The sequence below is a fragment of the Limulus polyphemus genome, unplaced genomic scaffold, assembly GCF_000517525.1.
Source record: "Limulus polyphemus unplaced genomic scaffold, Limulus_polyphemus-2.1.2 Scaffold108, whole genome shotgun sequence".
NCBI classification, from domain to species: domain Eukaryota; kingdom Metazoa; phylum Arthropoda; class Merostomata; order Xiphosura; family Limulidae; genus Limulus; species Limulus polyphemus.
This window is the reverse complement of record NW_013665718.1, coordinates 317,337-328,023: the sequence shown is the minus strand read 5'-3', so window position 1 is coordinate 328,023 and position 10,687 is coordinate 317,337. Positions and strand designations below refer to the sequence as shown.

At 32.9% G+C, this 10,687-nt stretch overlaps 1 protein-coding gene across 2 annotated transcripts in view; it reads right to left on the bottom strand.

Moving 5' to 3' along the window:
- The window catches only part of LOC106470966 (phospholipase A-2-activating protein-like), a 48,529-nt gene that overhangs the window by 33,500 nt on the left and 4,342 nt on the right, over nucleotides 1-10,687 (bottom strand). For both annotated transcript variants that reach the window (XM_013931557.2, XM_022400403.1), the window contains exons 2-4: nucleotides 5,626-5,819; nucleotides 3,472-3,693; nucleotides 2,396-2,699 (exon numbers count right to left, since the gene is read on the bottom strand). In XM_013931557.2, the coding sequence (XP_013787011.1) occupies nucleotides 2,396-2,699; nucleotides 3,472-3,693; nucleotides 5,626-5,819 (720 nt within the window). The remainder of the gene's footprint in view (nucleotides 1-2,395; nucleotides 2,700-3,471; nucleotides 3,694-5,625; nucleotides 5,820-10,687) is intronic.

Genomic DNA, 10,687 nt, shown 5'->3' with positions numbered 1-10,687 from the left:
AATGGCCTGCACTGAATGTCTGCCAGTTGGTGTATTATTTGATGACAGTTGTATTTTACCATTTGTCTCACTGCCTTTCTCCTTTTTCTGTCACTACTTGTTTGTAGTCACAGTTTCCCTCATGACAGAGATTTTATTCACCTTTTTTCTATTGCTAATAAATTCAAATGACCAATGTCTTAGTACAGCCAACTAATGAAACTGTCTTGGCCACCATGGCATCTACTAGTCATGCACTCAATAAATGCAACAATACATTTGCCTTTTCCCATATATATATTACACTGACTACAAATGTGCTTCTCACAATCATTTATAATGATGCAACAATCACCGGACACGTCAAGTGATCGATTTAATTTGCATCTGCATGTCAAGTCAGGCTTACATCTGAAATGGTACGTAAGTCCTGAGAAAGTGGCCAACCACCTTAGTTTACTAATACCTTAAAAAAATGTTTTTCATATGTGTAAGTTTAAGACAAATACTGGTGTCAAATCCTCCAGGCATTAAGTTTTTATAAATAGTATAATATTTGAAAGTTTTTTAGAGGCATAAGATTGAAAAAAAAAACTAACCAATGCAATAAGGTGTTTTCTTCATAAGATAACCATACTTTAAAAGTTTTCAAGATTTTGCAAGTAGCTTGTTCCTGCATCTACATCAGAATAAGATTACCCAATATAACCTAACCATTTGAAAATCCATACCTACCAATTCTCTTTTATAAGAGGATTGTTATTCAAAAATAAAGGTGAAAGCAATAGTTGATTCTAAGTCATTGAAGAATGTATTTAAGTTTGATAATTTTCACACTGCACAGTTCATTTTGATGTGGAAAAATGAAGATAACTCAAAATTAATTTCCATGGTATGCATATGACTTCAGTCTCTAAACATTTTTGGTGAAAACTGGAGGACCATAATGATTCTTAATACTACTAAACCATTTTACAAAAGTTCAATTCAAATTTTATGCTGTAACTCTTGTTAAATTACATAAAACATCACAAAGTGCAATATAAGGTAGCAGGAACATATGCCCCTGCAAAATAAGTTAACATGGCATTACAAACACTGTACCCATGTTCAATAATCGCACTAAAAGAAATAAATGAGGGCAGAGTTGAGTGTGACAAGGAAATCTGAAGACTGTATCATCCTTACACAATCTGAGGAAGACCATCAGACTGCTGAATCTCTTTGCAGAAGCCTACTTAACCTTGGCACATGGAGATTCAGCACAGAATCTGATGTGCAAGTGCCTTTTTCGGGAAACTCTTTTGGCATGTTTTCATTGATCACAATATCTGCAAGGACACCAAGATTCAGGTTTACAAAGCAGTCATTATCTTCACAGTTCTTTACAGATGTGAAACATGGATGACTTATCATTAACATCTTAAGTGCCTTGAGAAGTACCATTAATGATGTCTTCATTATATCCTTTGGATAAAGTGGTGAGATCATTGCACAAACGTACCTCAAGAAAACAGACCTTGACATCAGAAACTGGGAGGAGCTAGCCATTTGTAAACAATCTTTAAAACATATTTCAAAGCCTAGAATATAAAATGATAATTAAAATTAATAAAGAGTTTTTATTGTCTCTTGTAATATTTGCATTTCAATGTTTTTAAAAAAAAGAAGCATTTTTTGTAATATCTAGTTCTAAATAACATTTTTAAAAGAGTCTAGAATTTTTCCTTTCTTTTTCTCTGCTCTCTCTTTTCTGCTTTGTGTGCATTATACTTTGCTTTGAAACAGGTTGCCACTAGGTTAAGCTTGCATCACCTTGAATAATTGAGATCATAACAACTCAATTCTTTAAACTCTGTTTATTTTATTATAATTAAATTTTGATCAAAATATAAAAAAATTAGATTGTGACCAAGTGAATGATGTAAAACAATTAAAAATTATTTTTTCACTTTAAAGAATGAGTAATTTGAAACCCTAGTATGAAAAGTATTTTAACTCCATTAAGTCGGGGCTTCAAATAGTAACAGTGGGGTGCTACTGTCAATGTAGGGAATTTCACATGTTTATGCTCTTAGCAATTATTCCAAAAGCAGTTACTGATAGTGGGATCAAGTTTACAACAAGCCTTTAACTTTAAAGTATAAAGCTTATATAACATTTCCAGGAAATGTAAATTCATATATTTGAAATAAATTACAAAAAATGCTTAACATCAATTTAAACATATATGTATTTATAAAACTTATCAAGTTGGAGGTCTTAGTTCATTTGCTTTAAACAAAATTATTTTGGCCAATCAGTTCCAATTTTGCCTGTTGAATAAATAATTGTACAACCAACAATTTTAAAGTGAGGCTTGACTAAAAATAAAAGTTGAATTATCACCCTAATTAGAATTAAACATTTTCTTTACCTGGTACCAACCACAAAATCTCCATTTGAAAGACAAGTGACGGACCATGCAGACTGAGCAGGTATGGCTAAAGTTTGCACACATTCTCCATTAGACCATACACGTACTGTTCTGTCCTCTCCACAAGAAACAAATCCATCAGCGTCTGGCAGCACAGAAATGCTATAGATGTAATTACTATGACCATAGTACACCTTCAGGCATTCTCCTGTTATTCGCCAATGTCTTATGGTAGCATCATTGGAACATGACAAAAATTCTAAAGGGGAAAATGCTGCTAATCCTCGCACACAATCTTCATGTCCTTTAAAAACAATATTTTCATTGATAAAATTAAAAACAATTGAGTAGGCAAATACAGAAACAATGGAATAAAATCCTTTACAAATGAAAACTGCACAAAAGATCACAATACATACAACTTTATTAAATTATTCTAGGAAATATACCATATTTTTTGGAATATAAGACGCACCCTTGTTTTGAAGACAAAGTTTTGGGGGAAAAAAAGCTACAGTCGCATTTGAAAGATTTTTATTGAACAAAAACTCAATTTGATGCTTTAAAAATTAGTATATATTGTTCTAAACACAAAAGAGCTAAAAACAAGAAAATACCGTAAATCAAAAGAAGGTTTTACTGTTATTTAGTTTGGTTCAAAACCTACAAAATCTTCATTGCTTTCACTGTAATTTTTTTTTTTAGGGAGCATTATAAATAGTTATGTTTTCAAATAAAAAACTACTATTGTTATAAATAACACATTCAATTGAACTAATCTATGCATGCCTATTTAAATATATTTACACATGGCTTGTGTATATCGTATATATATACATATATATTATTCATACCTTTGGTGTATAGGATGCAAGCAGATTTTGACATCAAATTTTGGGGTAAAAAGTGTGTCTTATACACCGGAAAATACGGTAAGTTCACTTTACCAGATGTTCACATCTTTAACAAAATTGCAACATGACTTCAGAGACATAATGATTCATTAATACTCTGGTAAAATAATATTCCACTTTTAGATAATATAAAACAGTTTTATTACTAAAACATCATCCTACCACTAAAAACTTTTTCACATTTTCCAGCTCTCCACATGCGTACAGTTTTGTCTGCAGAACCAGTCAAAATCAAACCTTGTTCAGGAAGAACCTGGACAGCCCAAACTGCTGCCTGATGTCCCTCTAACGTCATCATACACTTCTGTCCCAGCCAGACTCTTGCAGTCTTATCCCATGAGCCACTTACTATAGTACCAAACTTTCCAGCAGCCAAAGCACAAACTGAAATTTCATGATATGGAATAAAAAAAAATTTCCTTTTTACATGCAATGATTTAAGTATCCCTATTTTATGACAAATAGTTCTCAGTAAAAATGCACTTCTGCACAACAGAAAACACTCTAATCAGTGTTTACTACATAGACATTTTAGAAAAATTAAAAATACAATAAAACCAACAAACATGTTAAGGAAACTTCAATCCATAATGTGAAAGAGCAAAAACAATTACTCATAGCTAGCTATAGCCTGAATAAGACTTGAGACAAATTTTTTCGTCAAAGGCTAGTTAGGTTGGTCTTAGACTATACATCATGAAAAACTTTCTTAAAACACTTCAGTTTCCCTTTTTTTTTTATGAAATAGCCAAAATTTTGTAATATGGTTGAATGCTTATCAACTTTTCGTTTGAGTGAGCCTTTGTTAATTCCTAAATGTTTTGTTTTTTCTGATAAATGTTTTTTGAACCAGATGGCTCTATTTCCACCTCCAGCAGTTAAAGTTTTGTTTGAACTTGCGTATGGTTTCAAAGCCCGTTGCTGTCTTTAGCACTCTGCTGTTTCCTTCCATGAAGCTCCTTCCTTCAAAGCTCCAAGTTACTTGGTCCTTTCTCACTTAACCACCCTGGTAGCAATTCAATGACATATGGTTCGAAATTCTTAAAGATCCAGATACTTATGTACAAAATATGTTGCCCATAGTGCCACTGTTAACACCTACATTGACACTTTTTCACTAGCTTATATTAGAATTATTCATATAAGTTGTTATTCATCTTTGTAAGCAAATAGTGAAGTCTTTTTAAACTCAGTCATAAAAAAAAAACTTTGGGTAATCACACTCTTCATCATTTGCTAACCAAAGTACTATTACATTAGCCACAGATGTGAGAAATCTGGTAATTCAAAACAGCTGCAAAAACTCCAGTGGGCAAAGAGCACATTTTGAACAAAGTTCTTAAGCTATATTTTTGTTAATATGCTTCATTCAAAACTACATCTCAGCAATTCAATTACTTATCAATTTAACTGATTACCTATGAGCAGTAATTACATTTATTAGTATCACATATACTAATCAATTAATTGAAATTGCTTTAAAATTGATTAATCAAAATTAACATTAAATCAATTATCATGAAAATAATCAGCTCATCCATGTTAGCGTATCCAATTATTACCATCTTCAGTTATTCCAACTATCCAAGTAATCAAAATATTGCCATTATATGTTTGTTTGCTGTTAAACACAAAGCTACTTAAATGCCTGTCTCTGCTCTTGCAAATTTTAGCCTTATAAGTTGTTTTTATTTACTTCAAGTTTGTTCACATTAGGTGATTCAAGGGACTTGGGTTTGATTGCTTTGTCACCAAAGTTATTTGCTCTGTCTTTGTTATTGCACAGCTAATCAGGCTATAAGTCACTGCCACTAATTTTGAACAGCTAACTAGAGGGAATTTTCTTTTTATTTCTACATACCATGGTTTGAGGAAGACACTACCAATTGGTTAACTGAAGTGTCAATTATCAAATGCCACTAATCATTCATATCTACAAAATTATATTAAAATTATTAATTTTCTAATTGTAATTTTACTTGAAAAGAGTGTTAAGTATCAATTTCATCGACTCATTTATTTACTTGTTGAATCATGCTTCTTTTTTAACATAGAATTTTATTGGAAATGTCTTTTATTAATTTTAATTAAAAAAATATTAAAAATAATTAAGGCCCACATTCTTGAAATAAAGACAATTTATTAGTACCATGAGAAAAATGTTAAGATTTTTAAGTAACGTGCATATGTGTAACATAGTATGAATAGAAATTTATGAATAAGAGACTGAGAACTTTCAATTTGTTGATTAAAATTTTCTACTGACAGACATAACTTTTAATAAAAATGTAAATTAAAGAATGATTACATTCTAACCTGTCCCACTGTGTCCTAGTAATTTGTAGATAGGTTCTGGAGAGTCCAAACTAAAACAATAAATAGAACAGTCATTGCTCCCAACAAGGATGAACCCAAAAGGATGCTGATCACTGGGTGGAAGAGTGCAGATGCAGGATACAAAGTTAGTTGGTCCAGACATGCAGTGTACCTCAGTAAACCCTGGGTCATTTCTACAATACCAGAAAACAAAATCCAACTCTGATAAATAGAAACAATCCAATGTATCTATACTAATAAGAAACATTAAATCATGATACAATTTAGATAAAAACTGAGAAAATCTGTTGCCTTTTGAAATGTTTCATTGCAGTATTAGCTTATATACATTTTGTTCACATATTACTAAATAGATATACATATCTTTTCACATACATATAGATGGATAGCTATTAACTTCAATCACAGTTACATACTTTGATCAAAGCCAATGTTCAATCCAGTAATGAGTATATCTAATTAAGTATGTTGTTCTTACTTGTGAAGATTAGATGCATTGTTTCATTAAGATTAGTAGATATTTTTCAAAGAAACAACCCTCTGTTTCTACCAGAGATTCTGGTCTTTTTAAAAATGAATAATTTTCTGATTTTACACTTTCAGATAACCTTATTTAACAACTGAATGCAGATATGCTTATTTTTCAGATTACAAGTGAATAACTCTAAAAAAATTACAAGATCTCAAAACAAGGTGGATGGAATCCCAAATGATTAAGTACTATGAACTGGATAAAATGTCTACAAGAAAATGGGGAAAATAAATTAATTATCTGTACCTTTATTGTGCAATTCACAATACCTTCAAGAATTTGACATTAAATGAAAAACATTTTAATTAATTTTATAATTTAATATGGTGTATGTAGTGTTACAAGATATATTTTTAATATTGTAATTTAAATGTTGCTGCAGGTTTTATCGATAACATTCAGATCAAAAGGTTTAAATAAGACAAACTTAGTTACTTTATGGATGTGACTTAGTGTTCTGGTACTTTTGAAGATGGATTATAAATATGAGATAACTGTGAAGATAGTGATTTCAATATAGTTACTTCATATGAGTAAGATGGTTTGCTTTACATTATTTAATGTCATTACAGCAATTTACAGAAGTATACCAGTGTTAGAATTTGTAGAAATATTAAAGGAGGAAATAAAGTAATTTATTATGATTACATGGAATGGATGTTGAATTATTTTCATGAGATAATTTAACAAACTCACCAATGAAAAAAACTACACTATTTACACTGGTGTCAGAAGCAGGATATTAGTTTGGTGAAAATAAAGAACTTTCACTAGATTTCAACTGTATAAAATGATGACTACGAGTACAGAGAGTCAAGTGTAACTTGAAATGATGATGAAATTATTAAAACAGGTCAAAACAAATGAGACAGAAAATTTAAAGAGGAACAAAAAAAACATGATAAGAAATTAAAATACCAGAAAGAAGGGAATTGAAAAATAGAATAAAGAAATAGAAAATTGAAAGATAATCAAAAAGAAATAGAAAATTAAAAGAAGACCAATAATAAACCAATACATGGAATTAGGTGAGAGTTCAAGGCTAGTAGCGAGCAAAAATTTGTGCACTTGAGAGCAGTTGAGTTAAGGTAAGTAATCATATAGGAAATTATTATTATTAAGTACAATTTTGGTCTTCTTCTCTAAGAAAAGATAATGAATTTCTGATAAAGAATCAGAAAAAAGGCTACTAGAAAAATCCTAGAGATGAAAGAAAGGACTATCTTGTAAAGGCAGATATACATGTCAACTTATATCTTTTGAAAAAAGAAAAATAAGAAATAGTCTTATTGAATTTCACAGGATTATAGCATCAGTGCCTACAAGGGGCCTCTTGGTCTTTCAAGGCTGTCTGTGTATACAGAACCCTTAGATTAGCAAAAATTTAATTCACACTTCATTTTTTAGGAATTCCTTGATTCCCCACTTGTAAAATAATGGCCTCCATTACTGTCAACAGCAACTCATGACATAAATCAATTACACTATTAAGAAAATAATGTCATCTTAGCTGAATGTAGTGGAGGAGTAACAATGACTATAGATCTAAATTTACAAAGTGTATCTTCAGGAAATGTCACAAATTTGTGGTTAACAGTACAAGTTTGTTGTACAGAAAAAAATCAGATGTTTTACTGAAACTTTTGCTCTAAAAATATATTTGTGAAATACTGAAGTCAGTAAGATTCAGGCTGTGACAAGACTTATGCAAGGTGATATTCAGGTGAAGAATAAAAATACTTTTGTCTATTGTACAGTTTGTGTTTTGCATCTGCATTGCCACTGGAACCTCCAAAAATCATACTTACAATTTTTTTCTATATTCCTATATATATTGTATCTAATACTTAATTTATTCTTAGCACAAAACTTTCATGAGATCATCAATGTTGAGTAACACAAAGCATTGACAACTCTGACATCAAATGTATAACACCATATTGTAAGGTACTCTGTAGAAGATCGAAGCATGCACTCTTTGATCCCCACCCACGCACATATGATTAACTAGAGCTTAGCCTATGTTTTCCAAATCTCATATTTGTACCCTATCATTCTATTATCTTCAGAATACAGCTCAAAGAAACTAGAGGCCTTAATAATATAAATTCCTTGCATAAACTTTCAAACTTCCAGAGTAAAACAAGTTGCAAAATCTTAGCCTATTTTTGTAAAATAGCTCATCTCTGGAATCATCCTAGTAGCCCTTCATTGAACCCTTTCCAATAAGTAAATATCCTAAAGTACACACAGAAATTCCAAGTGACGCAAAACTAGTGATTTGTATAGAGAGAAAAGTTATAATTTTCTTATACTGAAAATGTATTTCCAATAGGAACTTGCCTCCTCTGATATATATATATAGTTATTCTCATTCAGTGTTCCTCTTTATATGACAACATTTTTTTTGCATGCCACAAGCCTTGAGTATACCCCACGTTCAACATGTTTTAACTGTGTCTCGCATGTAAATCATCATGCAACAACCCTCCACCAGTAGTAATGCAACCCACCCCTGTTGACACATGTGACTTCTTCTATTTGATTCTACCAAACTATTACTTCAAGTATTGACAGAAAATTGAAGCACCAGTTTTCAGTTTTGAGGAAGGGTGGGAAGTGTGAGAGGAGGTAAGTACCTATTGGAAATACATTTTCAGTATAGGAAAACTATAACTTCCAATACAGAACATTACCCCCACTCATATAAATAGCTAGAATTCCATATTGGATAGGTGGAGGGATCAATGCAAGGGAAAGAAAGAAGCATTCTTCGAAATTGTCTAAAGAACACCCTAAAAGGGGAGATCCTTGCAGAATAGGATCATACATGGGAAATTACAAACTTCTGTACCAGGTATACTCTTTGACCAGTGTGGAAAGTGGTGACACAGACACTGGCAAAAAATGGGAGGAGCACATCCAAAAGTGAGAGAACAGTAGTTGGATAGGGATCTGGATCACCCGATTCTGAACCTCAATCCCTTAGATGACAGTAATGTGGGTGAGAGTACAAATGATGTGCCCTAAGGTGTAGAGTGTCTAGGGCACAATGGATCATACAAGGTAAGTCAACTTCATCCAAAACTCAGCCACTGGAACCAACATCCATGCATGGGTTGGATGAGGATCATACCGTCGGTAAATTGCCTGCAATCCAAAACCCAGCCACCATGAACTGACATCCATGTGAGGATAAGAAAGAGGATCATACCAGTAGTAAGTCAACTACAATCAAAAACCCAGCCATCTAGTGGGGGTAGGAAAGAGAATCATACCATCTTCACCTCAAGTTCGGCAGACCGAAGGGATATATGATATCCACTGATCTGTGAACAGGACACATGATGGCAAAGTGAGAAAATGTTGAACTGATCTGGGAACATGACATCCAAATGATTGGAATAATAAAGATGTCTGTATTGTGCTATAGCCCACTCAAAACCAATCAGACAGGAACAACTCCCAGTGCAGTAACATCCTTGGTATATTAAAATCTTCAAGGGATAGCGCAAGAGGAAGAACCATTGTAACCTGCAAGTTCCTCCACCATGACCCATAACATGGTAGCAGTGAACATGAGTCCAATTGAGTGAGGGAACAGAGACACCTGCAACATGTGTGTGAGGGATTATGCTGATTGGTCCAGTTTTGAATCTAAAACATAGCCACTGGGAACTGATATCCATGTGGGGGTAGGATAAGGGATCCCAATCGAAGGAGTGAACTGCAATTTTGACAGCTCACTCCAAAGTTACAACATCTCCTCAGACAAAACTGTTCAGACATGGAGTGTCAGATTAGAGGACATCTCATCATATACACAAACAGAACATCACTGCCCTACTCTCAACTGAATAGATTCATTATTGTTTGTATCGTATATCAATATCAAATTCAGGAGGATACCTCCATAGTCCACCACCCCAGCAGCTTGGAACTGGAAAGTGGTAAGGACTCCACTGGAAGAAAAAGGTGGTGAAAAGTCCAGAAGATGGGTGACCATGAAAACCCTATTTTGAAAAGCAAACCACTCCTGATTTATTCAATCTAAGGAATGGCATATATGGGTAGCTATTACGTTCTGCTTTACCTATGAAGCGTGTGAAGGAGTACAATCCAGAATGAGTATATTAATGAAGCAAATATGTATCGCAAGGAAAAACCTATAAGTGATCTTGTGGAACACCCCATCTTAACAGTGTGCATTTAGTGGCCATGAAAATTATAAATATTATGCCATCATGGCCTGACAGTGTGGATTTGACTAGTTTAAGCATACCTGGACAGGCACCACTTGCCACAGAAAAATCAAATAAAAAAAAAGCTGTATTACGCCTAGCTGATTCTGTAGTAGGGGCATAGGAGGACACGGCAAAATCAGGTGGAAGAAAAAGGGGTGCTACTATAGCATGAGGTCTACCACACTATAGCGTGAGGTCTACCACTGCATTATCCATCCCTCATGGATATCACACATTTCCATACATTTATTTAGCGATAACACTT